The 26,918-nt window shown below is 46.7% G+C and overlaps 1 protein-coding gene and 1 pseudogene across 2 annotated transcripts in view; both read right to left on the reverse strand.

Annotated features, from left to right (window-relative positions):
- Nucleotides 1-26,918, reverse strand: part of FGD5 (FYVE, RhoGEF and PH domain containing 5) — a 118,913-nt gene that overhangs the window by 35,430 nt on the left and 56,565 nt on the right. For both annotated transcript variants that reach the window (XM_032841650.1, XM_032841649.1), the window contains exons 4-5: nt 16,515-16,573; nt 16,372-16,402 (exon numbers count right to left, since the gene is read on the reverse strand). In XM_032841650.1, coding sequence (XP_032697541.1) covers nt 16,372-16,402; nt 16,515-16,573 — 90 coding nt within the window. The remainder of the gene's footprint in view (nt 1-16,371; nt 16,403-16,514; nt 16,574-26,918) is intronic.
- On the reverse strand, nt 13,184-15,190 carry LOC116857471 (annotated as a pseudogene).

Genomic DNA, 26,918 nt, shown 5'->3' on the forward strand with positions numbered 1-26,918 from the left:
AAGATCATAATTCGGTCACTCTGCTGCCCAGACCAGCACATAAAGGGAAAGAGGGTGAAGGCGAGGGAGAGAAGGAAGGACAAGCAAAGACAAGACTGATGGCTGCATGTGCATTGGACCCCAGGGAACTGAAATATTAACTGCTCCGCAAGCTAGTTTCTCATCTGTAATTAATTCTCACTAAATTGACTCAGTCCCAACGGGCAGTATGGCCATCATCAACATGACTCATTTTAAAAACCAGAGCATAATTGGACTCGCCACAAACATCCGTTCTTAAAACTCATGCATCGGCTGGCAGTGCCAAGTGCCAGCCACACCATCCATCACTCCCTGAAAGGTTTCTGCTGTCTCAATAGTTCTGGCCATTACTGCACCCAGGGTCTCTCAGACGGAAGAAGAAAGGAGGTAGGAGATACCCGGCTTTTATCCCCTTATTCATTCAACATATATTCCAACTGACTGTTCTGCAAGAAGCCCCGAGGAAAGAGTGAAAGCAGGAAATGCTATTCTGCCTTCAGAGTTTGCAATCTAGAGAAAAAGAGGAGTGAAACCACAATTTCTACTCAGAGGTGTAAGTGCTGTGATGGAGAAAAGCATAGGAGCCACAGCTGGCCACAAGGGAGACCTGGCTTACCTCTCAGAAAGCATGCCAGAAAGGCAACACCTCCACTGAGATAAGAAGGGAGTGTTTCAGGCAGAGGGACAGCATGTGCAAAGGCCCTGAGGTGGAGAAGGAAGTAACTTGAGTATGTCTTGGGTACAGTGTGTGTGTGTGCACCTTGCAGGAAATGTATAGGACTAGAATATGATGGCACTGGAAGATCATACAGAGAACCCATCCCACAGGGCCCTGCAGGCTTTTAAAGGAACTTGGGTTTCATTCCGGGGTGACAGGGAACTACTGGATCAAATTTCTATCTTAGAAAATTTACTTTGTTGGGAGAACAAACTGGAGGTGGCCAGAATGAGGGCAAAACAAGTGAGAAAGCTGTTCTTGTCATCCAGGAGAGAGGCCCAGACCCAATGGTGGCCATGGGGATGGAGAGAGGGGATGGATGAGAGATACTAAGGAAGAAGAACTGAATGGCCCAATGCCTGCAGGGTCCAGTCCAAACCCCCTCTGGGCTCTAGGATTTCCTCATCTAGTCCACCTTCTTACCATGTTCACTTCCCAGATCCCTGTGGAGCTCCTGTTCCAGCCTTAGAGATTCTAGGCTCCAAGCCAACGCCTAGAGAACACAAATGAGTCCTTGTCTACCTGGACAATTGCGTATGTGTGACCTTGGGCAAGTCACTTCATCTCTATGGACCTTAATTTTCTCCTTTGCTAAATGGGGATACAAATACCTTCTTCACAGAGTTTGTGCACATTGCCTTCTGCTATGTTTTAGGATGATTTGTTTTTATGCTTTCCTTCTCCCCTAGGTTGAGGTGCTGTAACCCCAGCACCCAGGCCAGGGAAAGTGAGCAACACAACAGTCAACATATACCGAACATTGCACGCCATCTGAGCTCAACACTGTACGGTCACTTTCCCATCTAGTCCTCAGAACAACCCTTTCGCTTTGGCAGTATTATTTCCTTTTGCCAATAAAATAATCAGGCCCAGAGGGGTTAAATAAATTGCCCAAAGCCACTAAGATGGCAAGATTCAAGCCAAAGTCAACCTGATTCCAAAGTCTCGGCTCTTTCCCTTGTGCCATGCCAATTCCACATTTACAGATGGGCACAGACAGGGAAGTGACTTGCTCAGGTCAAGGAGGTGGAGAACCCAGTTCTCCAGAGTGATGGCCAGGGCTCCTATCCAACCGCAGAGACCATAGGACAGCCTGGTGGAGAGGCCTGAGTGTGAGGACTGCCTCTCTGGCTCTGGAGCCCTGACAAGTTTCCTGGAGTTCACAGGTTCTCAGAACTCTGTCCTGGGCTTGTGGGTGGAGTGGTGGAAGTAGGGACCTCCTATGCAGGGCTTAGTCCCTTGGCCCCTTTTTCTCTTTTCCAAACCTACTACTGAGTTTTCTGGGCAGCACAGCATCTCCATTCTCTGGACTAAAAAATTGGTGGGTAGTCAGAATGTCAAACCACTGATGTTGCTGCTAAAAGTCAAGTGCACTCACTGGGATCCCGTCTGGCCAAACACACACCAAACTCAACCAAGACCCACATTTATCACAAACATGCACTGGCAGGCCATGAGCTATCCAGGAGACATGGCTTCACCTGGCCTGGTCAGTCACTGGAGGGTACTTTGGAACCCTGAAAACAATTCTGTGTCAGGGCACACAAAGACTTTTTTTATTCTTAAGAGAGGGAGGAAGAGGAAGCGGGGACAGAGTGGGAGGGAGAGAAAATCTTAAGCAGGCTCCACGTCCAGCTTAGAGCCCAATGTGGGGCTCGATCTCATGACTGCAAGATCATGACCTGAGTTGAAATCAAGAGCTGGAAGCTTAAACAACTGAGCTACCTAGGGGTCCCTAGACTTCTTAAACTGTATATAAAAAGTATGAGCCATACAGAAAAAGAAATAAATTGGACTTCATGTTAACAGATTGAATATGGAAAAAGGGAATTTGGTTGTTCTATGTACTACTGCTATTCTTGTCACTTTTCTGTAAAATTGAATTTATTTATTTTTATTATTTTTTAAAGATTTTATTCATTTACTTGACAAACAGAGATCACAAGTAGGCAGAGAGGCAGGCAGAGAGAGAGGAAGGGAAGAAGGCTACCCACTGAGCAGAGTGCCCGATGCAGGACTCGATCCCAGGACCCTGGGATCATGACCCGAGCCGAAGGTAGAGGCTTAACCCACTGAGCCACCCAGGTGTCCCAAAATTGAATTTATTTTTAAATAGAAGTTCAGGGGCACCTGGGTGCACAGTTGAGGGACTGACTTTCAAATCATGATCTCAGGGTGGTGAGATTGAGCCCTGTGCCGGGCTCCGTGCTCCACACTCATTGTGGGGTCTGCTTGAAATTCTCTCTCCTTCTCCTTCTGCCCCTCCTACCTGTGCTCACTCTCTCACTAAAATAAATAAATCTTTAAAATAGATAGATAGATAGATAGATAGATAGACAGAAGTTTAAAATCATTGAAAAAGTAAGATGAAAAATAATAAAATGCTTAGGAATAAATTTAACAAAAGCATACAACCTGTACTCTGGAAACAACAAAACATCACTGAAAGAAATTAAAGAATGGGCATCACTGAACATCGCTGAAAGAAATTAAAGACATTAAAGAATGGGTGGCACAGTCAGTTAAGCACCTGACTCTTGATTTTGGCTCAGGTCATGATCTCAGGCTTGTGAGATCCAGCCCCACATAGGGCTTCGCACTGGGTGCTGCCTATTTAAGATTCTCTCTTCCTCTGTCCCTACCCCTCTCTCTAAAAAAAAAAAAAACAAATTAAAGCAAACCCACATAAATAGAAAGATGTCTCATATTCACAACTTAATACTGTTAACAGGGCAATATTCCCCAAGGTGATATACAGATTCACCTCAACCCCCATCAAAATCTCAGTTGCCCCCCCCCCTTTTTTTTTAGGATAAGGTGACAAGCTGATTCTAAAATTCACATGGAGATATAAGGGACCCAGAACAGCCAAAAGTATCTTGGAAAAGAGGAACAAAGTTGGAAGACTCACATTTCCTTATTTCAAAACTTACTAGAGGGCTACAGGAATCAAGGTTGTATGGTATCAGGGTGCCTGGGTAGCTGTTGATTAACTGTCTGGCTCTTGGTTTCAGCTCAGGTCAGGATCTCATGGGTCATGAGACTGAGCCACATGTTGGGCTCCCTGCTCAGTGGGGAGTCTGCTTGAAGATTCTCTCCCTCTGGACCTCCCCGCTCTCTCTCTCTCTCTCTCTCTAGCTCAAATAAATAAATAAATCTTAGAAAAAAAAAGACTATGTGCTATTGGCATAGGACAGAGATAAAGATCAAGGGAATAGAATTAAGAACCCAGAAATAAATCTTTTTTTAAATTTTTTTAAAGATTTTATTTATTTATTTGACAGACAGAGATTATAAGTAGGCAGAGAGGCAGTCAGAGAGAGGAGGAAACAGGCTCCCTGCTGAGCAGAGAGCCAGATGTGGGCTCGATCCCAGGACCCTGGGATCATGACCTGAGCTGAAAGCAGAGGCTTTAACCCACTGAGCCACCCAGGCGCCCTTTATGGTGATTTTTAACAAGGGTGCCAAGCAAATTCAGTGGGAAAAAAGCCTTTACAACAAGTGATCTGAGATATTTGGATATCCATATTCAAAAGGATGAATCTGGACTCCTTCTTTATACCATCTATAAAAATTAACCCAGAATCAAACACTTACATGTAAGAGCTAAAACTATAAAACTCTTTAAATAAAATATGGGAATATATCTTTGTGATTTGGGACTAGAAAAGCTTTCTTAGATATGACACCAAAAGCACAAGCAACAAAAGAAAACAAATGAGATTACACCAAAATTAAAAACTTCTATGCTTCAAAGGACACTCTTGAGAGAGTGAAAAGACAACCCACAGAATGAGAGGAAATATTTGCAAATCACAGATCTGATAAGGGACTTGTATGCAGAATTACAATGGAAAGATAACCTATTAAAAAATGGGCAATGGGTTTGAAGGCATTTCTCCAAAGAAAATATACAGATGACCAAGAAGCACATGAAAAGATGTCTGACATCATTAGTCATTAGGGAAATGCAAAATCAAAACCACAGTGAGATCCCACTTTGTACCCACCAGGATGGCCATAGCAAAAAAGACAGATAAAAACAAGTCCTGTAAGGAGGTGGGAGAAATTGGAACACTCACACACTATTAGTGGGAATCTAAAATGGTGCAGCCACTTTGGAAAACAGCTGGCGGTTCCTCAAAAGGTTAAAAAGTTACTGTATGATCCAGCAATTGCACTTAACGGTGTATTCCTAAGAGAATGGAAAACATATGTTCATTACAAGAATTTATCCATGAATGTTCACAGAAGCATTTTCAGAATAGTCAAAAAGTGGAAAGCACTCAAATGTCCATCAGCTGATGAATGGATAGACAGAATGTGGTCTATCCGCATAACGTAATGTTAGCTACAGAAAGGGATGAAGTACTGAGACATACGACAATGTGGACGACCTTGAATACATTATACTAGTGAAAGACACTGATGACAAAAGGGTACGGTTTATGTGAAACGTCAAGAACAGGAAAATCTACAGAGACAGAACTAGACAGCTGGGTGCCTAGGGCTGGGGTGGGCTGATGGGGAGCGACATCTTAGGGGACTGCACTTTCTTTCTGGGGTGATGAGAATGTGCCAAAACTGACTGTCGTGATGATTACACAGCTCTGAACATGCTAAAAACCATTGCATTTTACACTTTAAATGGTTGAATTGTATGGAATGAGATTTACATCTCAACTAAGCTATTAAAAAATGGAAATAGGGAAGCCACAGATTGGGAGAATATTCACAGTGCGCATATCTGAAAATAGACTTGTGTCCAGAATATTTAAGGAATTCCCTACAGATCTGTAAGAAAAAGACAGACAGCCCAATTAAAAAATAAGCAAAAGACTTCAAATGTGGATTTCCAAATGGCTAATAAACAGAAAAGATACTCAATTTCATCGACCATCAGGGAAATGCAAGCTAAACCCACAATGAGAAACCACCATGAGCAGCCACGAGTAAGAAGACTGACAATACCAGTGTACTCGCAGCATGAGGAACATTACTCCCAGATGTTGCGGGCGGAAGTATGTATCGCTTCAACCACTTTGAAAACCTATTTGGCAGTTCCTAATAAAAGCTGGATCTGTGCTTACTCTATGACCAATAATTCCATTCTAGGTAGATACTGAGGAGAAATGATTGCTCATGTTCCCTCAAGATATGTGTGAGAACATTCACAGCAGCTTTATAAGAGCCCGAGCTGGAAACGAGCTAAATGATCATTAACAAGGCGATGGATACACCAATGGTGGTATATCCACACAGAAGAATACTTGGATGAATCTCACGTATTGCGTTGCGCTAAGGAAGCCAGACACAAAAGAATACGTAATTCATGATTCCATTCGTATGAGGTCCAACAACAGGCTAAACCAATCAAATGTGGTGGAAAGCAAAATAGTGGTAACCTCTGGTGGGTGACATGGACTGGAGAGGGGCACAGAGGCATCTTCTGGGATGGTGAAAATATTCTGAGTGGTAGTTACAAGTGCATGCACATGCATACACACACACACGAAAAATTTAAGCCCTGCCCTTAAGATTTGTGCATGTAACTGTGTGTAAGTTACAAAACATTTTTTAAAAAAGAAAGCTGCTCTCTGAGGTCCCTGGGTGAGGGAAGACAAGGGCTGCTTTCCCCCACTGCCTTGTGTCTCTTCCAAGCCCTTCATTTAAAGTTAAACTCTTGGGCTGGGAGTTCATGGTCCAACCTACCTCCACACCTGCTCACTCTGCATACCAGGACTTCTCCAAGATGAGCATGCTTCACAATCATCTGTGGGACTTATTCAAACCCCCATTTCTGGGCCTGCCTCCAGAGCTTCCATTTGGGAGGCTGGGGATGGGGCTGGATAATTTTCATTTCTCCCATGGTCCCAGGTAATGCTGCTGCTGCTGCTGGTCATGGGATCACACTTTGAGCACCACTACTTTACAGAAATCCTCTTTTCCAGCCTCTGTGTCTTTGTTCTGTGCTTCTGGCATCTAATCCATATCTTGTTCATCTTTTAAAGCTCCATCATGAAGCTCTCCTGGGCTACTTCAGCAGTCAGTCTACAGCCTCCAGAATTCTGGGGTCACAGCCTGAAGGGAACCACCCTGATCTCAGAAAGTCTCTGAAGTCTCATATTTTAGCTTATGAATTAAGGCATGTTTTACATTATTCTCTAAAATATATCCATGTGTGATTTAATTTACTTAAAAATATATATCTAAAGCAAAGCAGAAGCTCTTAGAAAAGTGTCCTGCTGGACACCTACTACATTCCTCAGGCAGGGTTATGTGTATCCCAGCCTGAAAAGCAATGGCTTTGCAAAATTTTGCATTGTCAGGCTATGTCCTTACCCTGTATGTTTGTTATCTTCTCTCCAATTACGGAGAGAGCAGACTGTGTCTCATTCACTTAAGTTTCACCCTTAGATTGACCGAGCTTTGTTCATAATTGTGCTGAATGAATGTTTTTAAACCATCTCTTTTAAAGCTTCTGGCTATCTGTACAACCAGGGTTGGGGACCAGTGTTCTAGAGGATGCTCGTCTTGAAGGGACAGGGAATCACAAAGAACTCGTGCTGAAGGGACCTTACAGGATCATCTGTTTGTGGGCCTCAAATGGTACTGCCCATCAGCATCACTTGGAGGGTCCATTAAAACACAGATGGCCAGGCCCCACTCCCAGAGTTTCTGATCTCACAGCTGTGGGGTGGGGCTCAAGAATATGCATTTCTTATAAGTTCCCTGGTAATGCTGGTGCCACTGGTTCGGGGACCCCATTGGGAAAACCACTTTCTTGGTCGACTATTTCTCACACTGTGCTCCGTGGAGCCCCAGGAGGGAGGCAGGCAGAGGTACCTTAAGGGAGGTAGAGGCAGGGCCCAAACTCTGGCCTCCACCCACCTTTGAACCAAAGCATCTCTCCTTTTAGCTAGTCTTCATATCAGGGTTCCAGGTAAAATTCCATTTGAAGACAAGCTTCCATGGCTAAAAATGTCTGAGTCCCACTGGCCATCTCAGGGTGAAGAATTAAAAGGGAGAGAGACTTTCCAGGGTTACACAGCAATTCCTTTTCTTGAACTGAATTTCTTGAACCCCACACACCTGGGGTAGGAACCCCTTTCCTGAGAACTCCCCAAGAGCTACTATATTCATACTTCCCAGTATGGAGAGCTCACCCCCGCTCCCTGGCAATTCAAATGGAAAGAAAGCACATCTTCTCACACTGAACGGAAATCCGTCTCTCTCTGGGTCCCCAAAGATCAATGAGTTCATTGATTGTGCCCTGGGAGAGCCTGTAAGAACTCAGAAACAGGGCCTTCCCCACTCAATTAAAACTTACTTCTTAATGTTGTCTGCGGACATGGGCGCAAAGATAAAAGTAAGAGACAGACACACAATCTTCCTAGATCCACACAACTTCCCCAGCTTGAGGCCATCTAGGAGTTTGGCCTGGGTTAACCTCTTGGTTCCCCAGCATCACCCCCTCCCATCCAACCCACCAGACCAACCTTCCCCCAAACTCCTTCACTGCATCTGCCCTGCTCAAGTCCTCAGGGCTCCCAAATTCTTCTACCTCCCTTTTGAAAGGCCCTGGGGCATGATATTCCGGCTTTCCTTGAAGACCAGCTTTCCAGTCACACTTCCTGTAAACCCCACACCCCCAAACCCTCCACTCTGTCCACTTGTTCCTGCTGCTCCTATCGCCCGGAAGGCCTGTTCCTACTTTCTGTCCATCAATGCCATCTCAACATCCTCTCCTCCAGGAAGCCTTCCCTGACTTCGTTCCTCCTGCTCACACTGATTGCCCCCTCCTAATGCTCCCTACACCTAAACAGACTGTTCTACTTCTGTTTGTTTCCTCCCCTTCTCAGGGCTCTGGAGTCATATGGCCCTGGCCCTACTTCTTGCCAGCTGTGTGACCTTGGGCAAGTCACTCATTTTCTCTGAGACTCAGTTTTGGACTCATTCAACCATCTGAGAACTCTTTACTGAGTACAGAGTGTGTGTAGTTAAATGACATAACGTATGTGAACTGTCAAGCACACAACAGAAGGTCAACAGATGCCCATGCCGCTCTCCTTTACGGCACCAGTGTCCTGGACACTGGCTGTGCTGAGAAGCCAGAGCTGTCTTGGAGAGGAAAGAGGGGACAGCAATCGGAGGCAAACTGATAGCACCAATTCAGATAAACTCATAAATTTGACTCTGAGTCCCTCTAGATCCTGCACTTGCCCCAGTTCTGTCAGCACCAAGGCCACAGTTGAATTAAACATGCATGTAGTGCTAAGGGAGGGCTGTCCTGTTACTCCAAGCAGTCTGAGAAATCTGGCTCTGTCCTGGGCACCCCTGATGCCCTTTCAGGCAGCTACCACCACCATCAGGGAGGTGCTATCAGGGGACAGATTCAGGGAGGGTCTGAGAAGCTTCTCATCTGCCTTTCTGCACTGTGTTCTCCTAATACTCCTCCCTTAGTCCATCTGGCCCTTTCAGAAAAACCTGCCAGGCGGGTCACCTGGGTGGCTGGTTTGTTAAGCATCTGACTTCAGCACAGGTCATGATCTCAGCATCCTGGGATGGAGCCGCAGGGCCTGGATTGAGCCCTGCCTTGTTGTCATCATCATCCTTGCTCTTGTCCTTGGGCTCCCTGCTCAGTGGGGAGCCTGCTTTTTCCTCTCCCTCTGCCCCTCCTCCCATTCTTGCACATTCTCTCTCAAATAAATTAAAAAACAAAAAACAAACAACCCCCGCCCCCCCAAAACCGAAAACTTGCCAGGCCCCTGGTGCTTGAAAGCCCCCTCCTCATCCCACACATTCCCTCAGGGAACTCCAGGACACTTCCGGGCCTTCAGTTGATATCTTAATATCAATATCTTAATATAAATATAAATAACACTTAATCACTTCTGGTGCACATCCTGTGCCCAGCAGATCACTGGGATGTCCTTCCCCCACCCCTCACACTTCACAGAACCCACACTAAACTCCTCATCACCCTGTGTCTAGATTGACCCCTTCCAACATTTGCTGCTCTGGTGAGTCAGCAAGTCAGATATCTGAGGTCAGCCTGGACCCCTCTCCCGCCCCCTACAGCCAGCAATCACCAAGCACATCACCCTCCAATCTGCCCACAGTACTCCAGTTCAGTGTCACCTTCTGCTGGAATCACCCAATGGCCTCCCCACAGACATTCAGTGGATCAAACCCAACCCCCAACACGACTCATGGGACCCTGCCCACTCTGCCCCTCACGTCTCACCACTCTGTCACTCATGCACACACCACAGCCATGCAACACTTCTTTCAGCTCCCAAAGATGCCAGTTTCTAACTGGATTCCAGACCTTTGCACATGCAAATCCTCTTGCCAGGTACAAGCTTCCTCACCTGGACGACTGCTCCCCATCCTTCAGGTCTCAGCTTAGACACGCTTCCTCTGGGAATCCTTCTCCAGCCTCCAGAAGACTCGGACGGGGGCCTCCTCTGAACTTCTCAGGCTCAGTACACCCCTATCATTGTGCTAATATTGTCCCTTTTGTGCTTGTCTCCTTCCTAGACTGTCAGTTCCTGAAGGGCAAGGACCCAGTACCCAGCACATTAGAGGTGATTGGGAAAAATTTCTGACTGAAAAAGTAGTAAGACTGATGGAAGGATTAACCCTACCATCACTCATTCATCAGATATTTACTGAGCCCTGATGGTGTACCAGGCCTCACAAGACACTGGCAATGGGACCAGTCAAGCTCTTTGCCCTCAACGAACTCTGAGTTTAGTGAGGGAGATAAGACAGTAAATAAGCCCCTGAAAACGACCCCTAAATAAATGAAGCAAAGTGGACAGAATGGAAGCGAGAGAGAGACAACTCAGTAATCAATACCCCACTCCCAGTAAGGGACAGAAGAATGAGACAGAAAGCCAGCAAGGATATAGAAGACTCAAACAGCACCATCGATCAGCCTGACCTAAGTGACATCTATAGGACACCCACCAGCTAGAGCAGAAAACACACATTTTTCAAGCACACATGGAACATTCTCCAGGATATACTATATGGCAGGCCAAAAACAAATCTCAATAAATTTAAAACCACACAAAGCACATTCTCCAACCAGGATAGAATTAAAAATCAGCAGTAAGAGAAAATTTGGGAAATTCACAAATAGTTGGAAATGGAACAACATAATTTTAAATAACTCATGGGTTAAAGAAGAAATCACAAGGGGAATTAGAAAGTATTTGGAGCTGAACAAAAATGAAAATACGACATAAGTAAACAAATACATAAATTAGATGATTTTAGATATGAAAGGTTCCGTGAAGAAAATAAAATGAAGTATGAGATGGTACAGAAGAGGAGGCACAGCTGTGGTTCCTTACTCTCCCCCAGCATCCACACCCTTGCCATGGCCTCTTCATAGGGAGAGCAGATCACTATCCCCCATCTTTGGGCAAGGGCACGGCATTTCCTTTGGCCAATGGGATGTGGGCAGAAGTGATGATAGGCCAGTCATGAGACTGAATCTCAGAAGAACTCTGGTGTTTCTGCTTGTTCCCTGCCATCACCATGGGAAGGGCCTTCCCTGGTTGCCTGCTGTCCCTTTAGCCTGGGTCCCAGAATCAACATATAAGAAGCACAGCCACTGAGTTGAACCGAGCTTTGACCAATTGATTTCCAGTTGACCCAGACTATATTTTCCCCAAATGGCTCATAACAATATCTCCTATCTCACATGGTCATTATGCAATGTAAGCTTGGTATTTCTCCCATTGATACTGGAAACTATCCCCTCCCCTTGAACTTGGGTAGACGTATGTGACTGTCTCCACTAATAGAGTATGATATAAGTGGTGCTACGTGACTTAAGCCTGGAACGTAAAAATGCCACGCACTTCCTCCTGGCTCTCTCTTGGGACACCAAGTCTCGGAATGCAGCCACCATGCTGTGAGGAAGCCCAAACTTGCCCAAGCAGAGAGACCACATGGAGAGGCCACAAGTAAGTGTTCTGGTCAACAGCCCAAATGAGGTCCCAGAAAATAGCCAGCACTAACCACCAGCCATGAAAGATGACACTTGGGGTGATTCTAACCTCTGGCCCTCAAGTTTCCCTTGGTCTTGAAGTCCTCCCCAGACACTGGGGAGCAGAGACACACTCTCCCAACCTTGTCTGGTCCAAACTTCTGGCCCAGAGAATTTGCAAGCATAATAACATGGTTGTTCTGCCACGAAGTTTTGGGCACCACTTCTTTGAGCCCACAGCAGAATGAGAAGGAGGAACTGGTTATGAGAAGATCAGGGATAGGACATTCCAGCGGCAGAAAAGCACGTGAAAAGTCATGCAATGGAAATGCATCTGTAGTATGTGAAGAAGAGTGGGAAGGCCCAGAGTTGCTGAAGCGAAAGTGGTAGGAGGCAGCACCAGAGAGGTAGGTGGGGAGGGATCAGATCATGTCTGATGGGCCTCTTAGGGGAGGGGGCCTCTCTTGGGGAATCAGATGGTGATAACTTCCAGGATTACCTCTCCTATTGGCAGACTGGCTTCTGAAAAGGGCTTCAATGCCTTAGGCCAAAGGAGGAACCCATGGTAGGAATTTTCAGCTCTTGCTAGGGAGGGATTTTTATTATTATTATTATTTTTAATATGAGAAAACACAGCACTGACGTATCCACAGGATGTTACTGTTCAAGGTCTATAATGACTCACTACCTATAAGAAATAGCATAAACCCCATGGCCTGGCATTTCAGGTACTTGGTTTTTGGACCAATCATTCAACCCCCAATTCCACCTCCAACCTACCTTTCCAAACTTATCCATGTTCTAACCATGTGTGACGACGCACCATTCTCCAGACATATCATGTACTTTCAGGTCTGTGAGAATTTCCATGCTGACCACCTGCCTCCTCCATCAGGTTCCTTCAAAGTCTATCTTAGGGGCACTTCTTTTGCCAGTTTTCTTAGATACCCCAAAGGGGAATAAGTCTCTCCCTTCCCCCATGCTCCTGCAGATTTTGCACAAAACTATAATTGTGCAAATTATACTTACGGTGGAGTAGCATAACTGTCCACCTATTTCTCCTTCCCACTCCACTCTTTCCCCCACAAAGAAGAGACACCTATTCAAGGGCAGATTCTAGGCCTTACTTATCTTTGGGGCTTGAAAGCCCATCTCAGTGCCACAGGCACTGTAAAAATCCTGTGATGTCCGATTCAAGAGGAATAAGCCAGGTGGATGGATGGTTGGATGGACAGGGGAGTGGGTGGGTGAGGGGATGGGTAGACGGGAGGATGGGTAGATGGCTGGAAGGATGGGTAGACCTCTGAATAGTGGATGAACTGAAGGAGGGTATGAGCGGGGACACAGATATGGCATAAGGGGGCACAGACAGATTAAAGGACAGATGTGTGGTTGAAAAGCTGGCTACATGATTGGGCGAGAATTTGATTATACAGATAGATGGGGATGGGGATGAATGCATTTATGACTGGGTTTCCGGAAGGACAGAAAGAAGTCTTTAAACCAGAAGTCAGCAAAGCCTTTCTGTAAAGGGCCACACCATAAATATTTAGGGCTTTGTGGACCACATACAGTCTCAGTCATATATTCTTCACCTCTTTTTTTTTTTTCTTTTTCCAAGCATAAACTGCCCCACGAGGAGAATTTTATTGATGGCACTAGTTTACTTCCCTCTTAAAAGACCAACAGCAACCAAATGAAGTGAACATAACCTCAAGATTTTATTGTCCTCATAATATAACAAAATATGAAGCTTAGAACTGACTCACTGGCCCTTTCTCTTCTTATCTCCTCCCAGTTCAAAATGCTTGCATCTCTTAATAGCCAGCATTCTCTTAGATCTGCAAACGCACTCAACACATTCAAGCCTCAGCACAATCTTCTTTGTAGTTTTAGCCTTTTTCTAGAAAATCGGCTTAGTCTGCCCACCATAGCCACTTTGCTTCCTGTCCTCATGCCGCTTTGCCTGGGCATAAAGAGAATCTTTGCCTTTCTTGTACCGTGTCATTTTGTGGGGTTGGTGCTTGCCACACTTCTTGCAGAAAGTCCGTTTAGGAACGTTCACCCTGTTTGTGAGAGCGCTATCGCCATGGAAAGCTCACCTCTTTTTCTTTTTTTTTCAAATTATATATTTGACAAGGGTCTAGTATCTAAAATACATGGAAAACTCTTACATCTTTTTTTTTTTTTTTGAAGTACAGTTGATGCATCTTCTTTGACTTTTTTCACAAACATTTAAAACACATAGGGGTGCCTGGGTGGCTCATCTGTTTAAGTGGCTAACCTCAGCTTAGGTCATGATCTCAGGGTTCTGGGATGGAGCCCCTTGAGTTAAGCTCCCTGCTCAGCAGGGAGTCTACTTTTCCCTCTCCTCTTGCCACTCTCCCACTCAGCCCCCCCAAATAAATAAATAAAATCTTAAATAAATAAAATAAATAAACATATAAAATCCAATTTTAGTTAATAGGCTATGCAAAAATGGGATCTTGCTTATTAGGATTCAATTCCTGATGACCAGAACTTTTAGTAATCCCTGAGTTAGTTCTGTCTACCAGTTCACAAGTACAGGATTGAATCACAAACACAGAAGGCCACAGGCCACCGCATCCCCACTCAAAACAGCATAATGCAGCCAGGGACCGTCTAGCTAGGAAGGTTCAGAATGCATGACCAGCCCTTCTCATCTTCGGGCAGCCTTGGGATTTCAATACCATAAATCTATAAGGAGGAATTCTGAGAGATAACCTGCCAATCTTAGCACTCAGAGATGGATCCAGCCTGGGAGTGGTGGAGAATGTCTCAAAGTTATGGGTCTCTTTTGGACTCATGTCCCTGGCTAGGACTTGGGAGTCACACTGGGGCTTTTCTTCCACTTCCGTCCCCATACACACTGACATCATAAATGGAGCTCTGGACCACAATTTCCCGAAACTAGCTTAAGAGTTGTGACTTTTATGGGTTCTTTTTCTTTTCCTCCTCAGGATATATTATGGATTACCAGTGGTTTCAGCATCTTTCCAATTGGCAGGAAGCAGTGCAAACACAGATGGAAGTTTCCCAGTTAAAACCCTCTTAACAAAGTCATAAAACAAAAAGCCCAGCCTCTCAGTCATGCTGCCAGCTCAGAGGCAAGTGAGAGAGGAAAAAAACAAAAATAAAAACAGGAGAGTGACTCTTCCTGCCCTTCCTAAAGAGATCTTCTAGGTGTTAAGAGGGTGGTACACTTCATACCTGAGGGCTTTGGGGTTTAATAATGAACACAAACCTTTCATCCTAAAGGCAAAAAGGAGGCACTGGGCACACAGATCAGAGTAGTGCTCTGTCCTGCTTCCGGGGACCTGGGGGGCCCTGCTCACATAGCAATGAGACACTAGGGTGATGTCACTGACAGGGACCTCAGTTGGATTCTGCAGGAGGCCTGGATTGGTGCTGGGGCTCTGCTGCATCCAGAGAGGTCCTTGCCACAGAGAGCTCCGAAGGCAGTTGGGAGATGCAGGATTAACACATGACAGTGCACTGGGAGTATAGGGTGTTCACCCTGGCTCAGTCACTCTCTCTGGGCCTCTATGTCACCACAGACAATATGTCTAGTGTAGACATTCCCAGCTCTGATGTTCTTGGATAGATGTGGTGAACAATGCAGAACAGTGTGGCATCAGATACTAAACTACTAGGGGACTGGAAATGGCTTAGAGACCTCAGGGAGCAGGTGCCCTTGATGCTCCCTCACTTCCCACATCTCTGTTGTACCCTCTTCTCTCATTTCTCCTTATGACTCATCCCAAAAGTCACCACCTCGGGGAATGATTTCCCCAGGTTGTCAGTCCTTCCCCCTGTGCTCCAGATAATTTATCATTTTCTACTGTCTTCTTTGCTGGCCAGAGAGCTCCTGGGAAAGGACCTGTCTGATCTGACTTTCTATTTCCCAGCTCTTGTCACACAAGAGCTCAGAATTCATCAAAACATGTTTGTTGAAGTGAACTGAACTGACTGCAAAGGGAGACCTTCCAGGCAATTTTGCAGGTTGGAAGGGGTGGCAGTGCCTGATACCCAGGCAGTCTCCACGTCTGGCCTCCTTTCCTCAGAAAGTCCACAGGATTTCCTCTCCAATGGCTCAGGTGTTAACTGCCCCAGTGCTGAGATGACTGAGAAAGCCTCTCTATACCCCAGCTGTTCTGTCATTGTGCTAACATACCTTCTTCTCCAGATGGATCTAAACATATATACACATATATATATGCCCCCCCACATGCATGCACCCACACATGTATAATCACACACTCACCTAAACTCGCACACACAGCAATGAACCTGAACTACATCTCTCCTCCTTCCTCAACAAGAGGGCTGAGGAAACTGCAAACATCCTTCCAGAAACATCCTTCCAGAAACCCCTAATAGACCCCCAGTCCAGGCAGAGAGACATACCCATGGAAAGCACAGTGCTATTCACCCCCTGAAGCACATGAACAAGAGACAGATGTCCACAAAAAGCCTTGGTGGGTTTCTGCCTGCTGCCAAGCCTCTGTTCATCGAAATCACCTGTCTCCTTGCTGCTTTTCTGCCTCTTATATCATAGCCTTGTAAAAGGGCAACAAGTTTTGGACAACAGAAATGATTAACTCACCAGATGTAAGTGCTGGAGCATCTCCACATATCTGCAGAGGGAAAGAGGGTTGAGTTTGCATTAATTCTCATCCTGTTTAAGCCAGGGAGGGGTGAAGTTCTGTTAACAAGCTCAAGGCCACCGGCAGCTGACTGGGGACTCACGCTTTCTCCGAAGACAGCAGTTCTTGTGCGATGACATGGGCTCTAGATTGTCCTTCCATCTGTAAGAGAGAACAGAGTGAACAGGAGGGAGAGCACCAATCCAGAGAGAGGAAGGAAGACCCCACCCCCACAAGCCTTGGTTTTACAGAAGGACCTGCAAACTGCTGGAGGCAAACTCCATGTACTTCTCAGCCCGTTCCTTGACACTCACGACCTGTGAGATCTTCAACCCTCACATACCTCGGTTTCCTTATCTACAAATGTGGATATTGAAGGCCTCTAACTTGGAAGGTTGTCAAGCTAATGCTCAGCACTCTGCCCAACACACAGTAAGTGCTCTCCAGGTGGCCACTACCATGACTTTGTGACCTTGGCATCCACCCACAGGTCTACCAACCTTGAACCACCTGCATTTCTCTGCACACAGAGAGGGCTCTTTTTGCTTTTGCATGTGCTTTATCCTCTTGGTGTCATTTTCCCCTTCTCTGCCCAGTTAATTCCCAGTTATCCTTTAAGACTTAGCCATGGTATCCATCACCTCCTCCAAGGGGCCTTTTTTGATCCCCTGCCTGAACCGGCTGGATCAGATATCCTTTCTGGGGCATCCTCCTCTCAGAATGCCAATTATGTCTCTTCTGGAAAGCAGGAACCCTAAATTCCACCCCTGTATGACCAGTGCCTCACATACAGTAGGCTTGCTTTTGTTGACTGAAAGAAATTAATGAGTGAATGAAAGGATGAATAAATGTAAATGTTCATTCCACTTGGGAAGCACTAACTACCCTGGTTGACCTCAGGAGGTGAGCCATTTAACCCACTGAGGCCCAACTTCTGCACCTGGAGGATTTGGGATTAACTGAGATTATGTCTATAAAGAGGAAGGATGGGCAGGGGCTGAGACAGATGCCTGGGCCCTCTGCCACAAGCAGGCGCCTCCTCTGTGGCCCCGAACCTGACAGGTATCAGACACTGCTGGCTGGGATCCAGAAGGACAAAGACACTATGGGGCAGCCTGAACAGACGGCAGCTGCCAGCAATGTGCAGGCAAGGCTGGGGGTGGGATGGTCCACAGCAGATCAGAGGGCATTTGGATTAGACACCTGGCTTCTGGTTCCAGTTCTACCACTGTCTCCTGGTACAACGTGCACAAGTCACTTTGTGAGGCTGGGCCTCAGTCTTCCCATGTGTGAATGAATTGACCTCTAAATTCCCTTCTATGCTGAACTTACATGTACCTAAACTCGAGGAGCTACTGGTTGAGTGAATGATCTACGACCAGACGCTCATGACCTGTTGAGGGAGCAACGGTGTTTTGGTTAAGAGCAGAGACTCTGGAACTAGGTAGTTTGAGCTCAAATCCTACTTCTGCCTTCTAGTTGAAAAAGTCATTTAGCCTTTCTCTATACCCCTATTTTCCTATCTGTAAAATGGGCACAACAGAATAAGGGTACCTAACACCTGCATATTGTGCAGACTGAATGAGCGCATATACAGACAGGTATCTCTCTATCTCTGTGTCTGTATCTACATAGGCATCTCTCACATGGACTAATGTCTGGTGCACGGGCAGCACTGCAGAAATAATGGCTATCATTATCTTTGTGGTTTTTGTTATTGAGGTGGAAACCAGGCATGGAACCAAGTGCTCAGGGATGGACTAAGAAAAAAATAATCGACAGGGTCAGGTAGGGGAGCGGTCTGAACTGCACAATGAAGGCTGATTGCTGCTCCTCTGAGGGTAGCAGTTGAGGCTGTGGAGAGCAAAGGGACTCTGGAATGAAGCATATCCAAGTTCAAATCCCAGCTCCTGTGTGTGTAATTGTATGGCAGCTGGCAAACTATTTCCTCTGAGACTCAGTTTTTTCATCCGAAACACGGTGGGAGAGTAATCAGCCTGGTCTTGTGCACTGGTCTGGTTTTTTTTTTTTTTTTTTAAGATTTTATTTATTTATTTGAGAGAGGTAGAGATAGCGAGAGAGAGCACGACCAGAGGCGGGGGAGAGGGAGAAGCAGGCTCCTCGCTGAGCAGGGACACTGATAGAGGGCTCAATCCCAGGACCCTGGGATCATGACCTGAGCCGAAGGCAGAGGCTCAACACTGAGTCACCCAGGCGCCCCTCGTGCACTGGTCTTCTTGATGATAGATTCCTGACTCAAGGCCTTTATACTTGCTGTTCTCTCTGCATGTGATAGACTTTCCCCGATCTCATTCTTATTCTCTGACTTTTTCAGGTCAAAAGTCATCCTCAATGTGGCCATCCATGACTACCTGACCTAAAGATCACCCCAAATCATTCTCCACACCAGGGTTTCTCAGCTTTGGCACTACCAACATTTTAGGCCAGGCAGCTTTGGTTGCAAAGAAAGGCCTATGTACCGTAGGATCATTAAGAGCATCCGTAGCTTCTATCCACTGGATGACAGAAGCAGCCCCCACCCCAAGTTGTGACAACCAAAAACGTTTCTAGACATTGCCAAATGTCCAGGGGTGGGGGCAAAATCTCACCCTGGGTGAGAGCCACTTGTTAGAAGATTTTGTCTTGCTATGCTCTTCTTTATACCAGCAGCCACACTACCTGATACTATCCTTGCACAAAGGAGATGTTCAGTCGACAACTGAATAAATAAATGAAATGAGATACAGTGCCTGGCACACAGTAGGCATCCAATAAATGAGTTCCCTTCTCTAGCTGTTCCATCCCTCAATGTTGCTTGGCTAAGCAGCACAGTATTTTTGGAGATTTCATTTTCTCCAAGGTCCCCTGAATAGGGGAGAACTTGGGCCCTTGGTCAGTCTCCCCTCTGCATCTCACTGCTGCCTTCCGGCGGGCTGTCATAGCATCTGTGGAGCAGGAGGGGAAACAGCAAGGCCTGCAGAGGCCTCCAGTCTCACCCGGCCTCCCACCTTCCTGCAGGCACCGAATCGTGACTCACTGTCTGCCTTCCACATCTGCAGGGCTAGTGTAGGGCTCTGTGGACAAGTGTAGCTCACTCCTCCCAAGCAGGCGCTCCTGCAGAGTCCCACATGTAAAAAGGCTTTGTAAACAAAACCCTTGCAATGGAAAATAATATTCTGCCAGGACAAGTCTTAACGGCTAGGAAACCCTGTGGTCAAGCTTCCATCAAGAGAATGACTTTGTAGAGAAAGGACAGGGGTCAGGAGATCTCAAGCTTAGGTTCTTCCCCTATAAAATGAAGACAGGATGACCTCCTATCTCCCAGGGACCTGTGACTCAATTCTCACTTGTCATCCAGCATGATGCTGAGAGCTCATGTTCTGATGTCAGAAGACCTGGGTTCAAATTCTACGCTCCACCCCTTCCTATACCTATGCCCTTGAATAGGTCATTTCTCTTCTCTGAGCCCCACCTGTAACACAGTGGTGGTAATAATAATAATAATAACATTAATAATACCTACTTAATAACAGAACAGCTAGCATTCAGCGAACACTTAGTATGTGCTAAGAATGGCTCTAAGCTTTTTACGTGTATTCTCACTGAATCCTCCCAACAACCTATGAGTAAGGTACTATTCTTATTACCTCCATTTTGCAGTTGAGGAAACTGAGGCACAGGTAAGTTCTAACCTTTGCCCAAAGTCGGTGCTAGTAAGTGGCAGAGCCAAAATTCAAAACCAGGCAGTCTGGCTTTAACAACTAAGCACTTAGCAGTGTGTCTGGCACACAGTAAGCACTCGGTGGTAAATGACATCTCTGCTCATTACAGATGGCAGGGTTTTTCAAATTGGGGAACAGCTATTCTTCACCTGTGCTGGAAAGGTGGTAGGAGTCTGGCACTCTAGCAGGAGCCCAGGTTAGTTCTCTCAGTCGGTTCTCTCTGATCTCTGACCCTTGGAGCAGTGCCTACCATGCTACACAGGAAAGAGAACTATGCTCAAGTCAGGATACCTGGACCCACATCCCAGCCAGGCCATGAGTGGCTGTGCAGTGAGGGCAAGTCCTCCACAGATGCCTCTGTGTCCCCATTCTGAAGATGGGGTCAGCCCTCCCACCCTGCCAGGACAAGATGAAGAGATGATGGCTGGAAGTACTCAGGCCCACCCCAACTTTCAGAGTTGTCACCTTGACCATTGTTTCAATCCCAAAGCTGTCAGGGGCAGACTTCTGGTAGGGCTGGGGCACGGGCCACTCTGCACGTCCTTCCCAAGCCCTCCTGCCAGATGGGGAGACTCTGGGTGGGACGCATGGGACCGTGCTACCTTAGTGACTCTGCTGATGATGGATGTGTCTTCACCAGCCGGACAAGAAGGGGGCCTAGCAGGCCATGTGGCCGAGGCTCTCCTCAGAAGCTGCTACTGGGCGTTGCCCAACTGGGCCATTTAATATAGATGTTTGTTTAACCAGGAAATGAACTCCGAGGTTGACGGCAGTGTCCAGGGACAGACTTCTGGGAACAGGGTTCCTCCCAAGAGTGTGGGGGCTGGGGGCGCCAGGGCCTGTGCTATCGCGTTTCTCAGGCTGACGCTATGGGTGTTCTATCAGGCCACTGCCCGCCCCTCTGCCCAAGGCCGAGGCTGCTTATCTTCCCAGTTCCCCTGGGCCGCCCAGTCCTGCACTTCCTCCCCAGGCCCCAGGCAAACCAGCCTGGCTCTTCTGGAACCAGGTTGGGAGGGCTAGTCCTCCTCTAGGGACCCTCTTGGTAGCAGTCCCAGAAACAGCTAGGAGTCCTAGTCCTCTGTCTCCATGCCTCAGTTTCTCCAGCTATTACTTGTGGCTGCTTAGCCTCCTTCTAGAAGAGCAGTGTTCGAACCATGGCCTGAGAACCTCTGGGGTTCTGTCTCCCTTTTCTGATTACTTATCGGTGAAGTTGGTCCAAACAACAATTCCAACAGACTGAGCACAGAGGCAGCCGGGAGAATCCAGCTATCTTCTAGGAAGCTAGACACAAATATTTGCAAAAATGAAAAACCAATGTTATGCTCCTCACTAAGTTTTTTTGAAAAGTTATTCTTCATAAAAAATGCCATTTATGTTAACATGTGGTAGACCTATTACTGTTATTCTTAAATGAATGAAAAGATGTTTAAAATTTTTCTCAGCGTTACCTTTTCATGTGGCAAATACTGACTGATAAAACTCATAGAAACAAAAACTCTTTGGGGTCCTCAGTCATTTTTAAGACGAGAGAGAGGTGTGAGACCAAAAGGTTTTGACAACTATTGTTTTAGAGGCTGTTGCAAAGCTCATACAGGATTATAAGTAGAAACTCTCTTCTCAGTGAAGAGCCACAGAGGAGGGAAGCATCGTTATCACTGTGCAACAATCATAGTAATAATTATTATTGTTGTGAAAAGCAGGCTAACAAACCCGTGGCTTTATGGTCTGGCCCTCGGGATGGTCCCAAGTAGGCCCAGGAGCCACATGGGCCTTCTCCACAATGTCCTGCTTTGCAGAAGAGGAAGAAACCATCCTCAAAGCTCCTGGTTTCTCACCACCTTCCCAGCTTACAGGCCTCCTGGGTTCACATCTGCTCTGCCTTTATTTTTTTTTAAGATTTTATTTATTTATTTGATAGACAGAGATTACAAAGTAGTCAGAGAGGCAGGCAGAGAGAGAGGAGGAAGCAGGCTCCCCGCTGAGCGGAGAGCCCGATGCGGGGCTCGATCCCAGGACCCTGGGATCATGACCTGAGCCGAAGGCAGAGGCTTTAACCCACTGAGTCACCCAGGCGCCCCTCTGCTCTGCCTTTAAATAGCCATCTTTTTTTCCATGCTTGTCTCTGCCAGCCCCTGGCCAAGCCCCATGTCCTGGGTCTTGGCGCTTGGCTCACTTCTCCCTATCTGTGGTTGCCGGGGCATGCCACCCTCCACACCAGGACCCTCTGCCTCTCAGCTCCTTGACACCTTCTCTGAAGACTCTGGCCACATGTACATCTGCTCCACTTAGCCTGGACCTTATCCATACTCAGAACTGCCCTACCTCGGAAGTGATGAGCTTTCTGGTCCCCATTTTGGACCAGAGCTCCTAGCATCCCTCCACCCTCAACTCGACTCGTCTCTTAGCCCTTGGGGAGCTCCAGCCTTTCACTTACTCCAATCCATCCTAGGTCATGGTGGCCACCTTCTGTTGTCACTTACAACTCTGAGTGGCTCCTGTGGTTCCCTAGCACTTGCAGAAAGAACTCATCAACCAGAATGATGCTGAGAGACTATGCTCTGGTGTCAGAAGACCTGGGTTCAAATCCCAGGCTCCACCCCTTCCTACACCTATGTCCTTATACAAGTGATTTCTCTTCTCTGAGCCTCACCTGTAACACAGCAGTAACAACAACAACAACTACTACTACTACTAAGAGAAAAGTTAGCATCCATTGAACACTTAGTATGTGCGAAGAATGTCTCTAGCTTTTTACACGTGTTCTCCCTGAATCCTCGCAACAACCTATGAGCAAGGTAGTATTCTTACTACTTCCATTTTGCAGATGAGGAAACTGAGGCACAAGTTAAGTCCTACCCTTTGCCTGTGACTCAGCCTAGAGACCCTTTCCGGATACCTCTCCTGCATCCCTCCATGCGCCACGGAACTCAGTTTTACACCTTGTTTTTCTCTACTTCTGGGCCTTTTCAGTTCTTGAAGGTCCCTGTGCCCAAACTTCCTTATAATCTCCATAGGAGTCTCTCCATCACACACTAAACCTGAGCGGGGGCAGAGCACCAAGGCAGGCATCCTGCTGCTCCAAACTTGCCAGCCTCCTCAGCCACACAGCCCAATGAAAGAAGTGAGAAGGGGCTGCCTTCTAAGGCTGTTTCAAGCCCTGGGGAAATCCTGCAAGGGTCCCAGTAAGGGGGCTTGCTGGAGGGTTCTGAGGTCATATCTGGAGAAGGGAGAGTGCTCAGGACCCACAGGTGGCACCAGACTCTTGGACAGCACTCTCTCTGAAGTTCCTCTAGGCACTACCATCACAGACATTGTCTTTCCCCTGGGAATTCAGGTTGGGGTTTCCAGCACAGCCTTTAGTGGCCCCTGGGAAATTCAGAGAGAGGAGCTCAAGGAGACATGGCTCATTTTTATCCTAGCTGTCAGCTGTGCTTCCACAGGAGGCAGAGAAGGGATAAAGATGGTGAAAGAGAGCAACACCAGCCAGGAAGAGGGCGGGGAGAAGGTGGGACCATACAGAAGTCCCCTGGCGCCCCCAAGACCCAGTGGCTGCCTCCAGTTCACGCTGACACCTGTCTCATTCTAACTCCTGAAGCCAGGCTGCTGTGTGTCTGGCTTTGGCCTGGATGCTTTAAAGAACTTTTAGTTTTGGAAGGAATCTTTGGTTCTGGATGCAGTTTGTAATACATTCACAGAAGCAGCATGTTATCTGGGAAGGCCCAGAATGAGAGATCAGGAAACCTGATTTTTACTGTGGACTTCACCTCGAACCTGCTGATAGTAGGCGATGACTTCTCAATGAGCTTTAGTTTTCCTTCTGTAAGACAAAGCAATCTCCTGCATAACTGGGACACTGTATCCCTGAATAGCAACTCTCAATATCCCTCTCCCCTGGCCCCTGGCAACCATCATTCTACTCTCCGCTTCAACTGTTTTAGGTTCCTCATGAAAATGGAATCATGCAGCATTTGTCCTCTGTGACTGGCTTACTTCACTTAGCACAATGTCCTCCAGGTTCATCCATGCTGTATCATGTGACGGGATTTCCTTTCTTTTTAAGGCCGAATAATATTCCATTGTATGAACAAACCACACTTTGTTTACCCATTCGTCCATCAATGGACATTAAGAGGTTAGATTTCATGTGAAGTGTTCTTACCACAATAAAAAACAAAGTGATATCAAAATGCCCCTGTCAGCTCTCTTAGCTTCTCGAATCCTAAGAGAGTAGTCGTAACGTGATTGGCAAGTTCTCACTGTTTGACAAGGCCAGTACATGGCTCATAAGATGTTTGGTCTTCCTGTCCTCACCATCTCCCTTCAGGCCGAGAAAGGATCAGCCATGACCTCAAGAACTCAGTCAATGGCTAGATTCCACGCTGTCTGTTTGTGCCTTCTATGTACCCTCCTTGTCCTTTCCATCTAACTACAACCTACTCTCCTTTGTGGAACACTAACGCCTCACCTCCTCCTGGAAGCCTCCCTGATTGCCCTGACTCTTAAGACTTCAGCCCATTGTCCTGTTCAGAGCCTAGCTCACACAGCGGAGGATGCTGGGGCTGCTGTGCAACTGTTCTATCTCACAGGTAACTGCTGTTTTTAACTCATGAGGTATGGCATTCAGAGAAGAGGATAAAACATAAATGTAAGGTTTAGAGACTACGTGTCAATAGCTTTTTCACTCCATGGTTAGGCACCCCACTGGCTTCTTTCCTGGCATGTCACAGGACTGAGGGCCCTGTAGGGCCTCCATACAGACTGGCCAGCTGACGTACACAGGCTGGAGCTCAAACTTCAGGGAGCAGACACATGCTGCTGGGGATCCTGATGCGTTGAGTCTGGGGGTTACCTGGGGTACTGCAGGTTTCCACGGCCAACTCGGGGCAGCAGGGCTGTAGACTAGGTATACAGAGTAGCTGCCATGAAGCCAGGAAGGAGAAAGGGAGGGTGAGTGTAATGGTGGCCCCAATACCACGCTGGGGCCATGGGCACATCTAGACATAGCGGAGAGGATTATCAGCCACAGAACAAGCTCTCTGAGGGTAAGGGCATCCTAACTGTCTCCACACCCAGCCTGTTGGCTCCAGACAGCCTCCAAGCCCTCCAGGACTCTGAACAAGGGGTGTGGGACAACCCGGTGTCCTGGCCGCCTCCAGACCTGAGCCCCTGTAGGTCTCTGAGAGTCTGTATCCCTCACCCTCCTCTGCTCACACTGCCTTGAGAGGTTCCTTGTTTACTCTGCCGAACCATCACACCCTCTGCATCGTTACTGGGGAGCTGGTGAGAAGCCAGGCTGGCTCCCAGCTCTGCCCCTCACTGTGCAAAGTAAATTATACACGACCAAACAAGGGTTTTCATTTTATTAAACTGTCATGCATCTAAGTTTGTTTCCCTTACTTGACTACAGGAACTGAGTCTAATATATTCATTTATTTATTAGTTTTTTCAAGAATATTTACTGAGTACTATTTTGTGTGCCAGGCAGTAAGGACACAAATGTAAAAAGAAGTATGGCACTAGGGGTACCTGGGTGGCTCAGCTGGTGAAGCGTCTGCCTTTGGCTCAGGTCATGATCTCGGTTGGGGTCCTGGAATCAAGTCCTGAATTGAACTCCTGCTAAGTGGGGAGTCTGCTTTTCCCTCTCCCTCTGCCCCTACCCCTACCACTCGTGCGTGTAAGCCTGTGCGCGTGCTCTCTCTCTCTCTCAAATAAATAAATAAAATCTAAAAAAAAAAAAAAAAAAAAAAGGAAAAAAGAAATGTGGTCCTGCCCTCTTGGAGCTATTCTTACAGGGAAAGGCAAATGGCATGCAAGTAAGCAGAAAAAGAAAGACATAATCACAGCTTGAGATAAGTATGAGGAAGGAAGTAGACAGGAATGCTGCAAGCCAGCACTGCAGAATGAGCAGGGGAGACCTCTTTGAGGAGGTGACATTTAATGTGAAACCCTTAGCCAGCTGTGCAAAGGGTGAGATGAGTGCTTCAGAGGGAGGTTACTGCAAGTGCAAAGACCCTGAGGTGGGTTTGAAGAGTGGACAGAACTTGTTTTTGAATCCATCATGATGCCTGGCCCAAGGCCTTGGAGATTGTTGAATTTCATTTGATCTGTCATTAACACATGACAATAGAAGACAAAATGCCAAGGATTTCAAATCTTTAGAGTCTGGTGCCAACACGCAGAAAGGCAGACACGAGAGGAGAAGCAGGCCGAGGGGGTGGGAAGATGCTGAGTTTGGTCTGGGACACACTGAGTCAGAGGTACAGCAGACTCTCCTCACCTTTCAGGGAGTATGTCTAAAGACTCCCATACTATATTAAGTATGAATAGCATTACTCTGAAAAACAATGTATGTGCCATAATGAAAAATACTTAGCTACAAAATGCTGAGCTGTAATTACTGATCACAGATCACCTCAACAAATGTAATAATGATGAAAAGTTTGAAACTCTGTGAGAATTACCAAAATGAGACACAGAGACATGAAGTGAGTAAATACTGCTGGAAAAATGGTGCCAACAGACTTGCTTGTCACAAACCTTCAATCTGTGAAGAATGCAGTATCTGTGAAGTACAACACAGTGGACTGCAATAAAACGCGGTATGCCTAGAGATAGTATGTTTTCTCCTACACATATGTCTATGATAAAGTTTAGTTTATAAAGTAGGCACAGGGGACACCCGAGTGGCTCAGTGGGTTAAGTGTCTGCCTTCAGCTCAGGTCATGATCCCCGGGTCCTGGGATCGAGTCCCGCATTGGGGGGGGGGGTTCCGGCTCAGCGGGGAG

The sequence above is a fragment of the Lontra canadensis genome, unplaced genomic scaffold (assembly GCF_010015895.1).
Source record: "Lontra canadensis isolate GAN:19392208 unplaced genomic scaffold, GSC_riverotter_1.0 scaffold124, whole genome shotgun sequence".
Lineage (NCBI taxonomy): Eukaryota > Metazoa > Chordata > Mammalia > Carnivora > Mustelidae > Lontra > Lontra canadensis.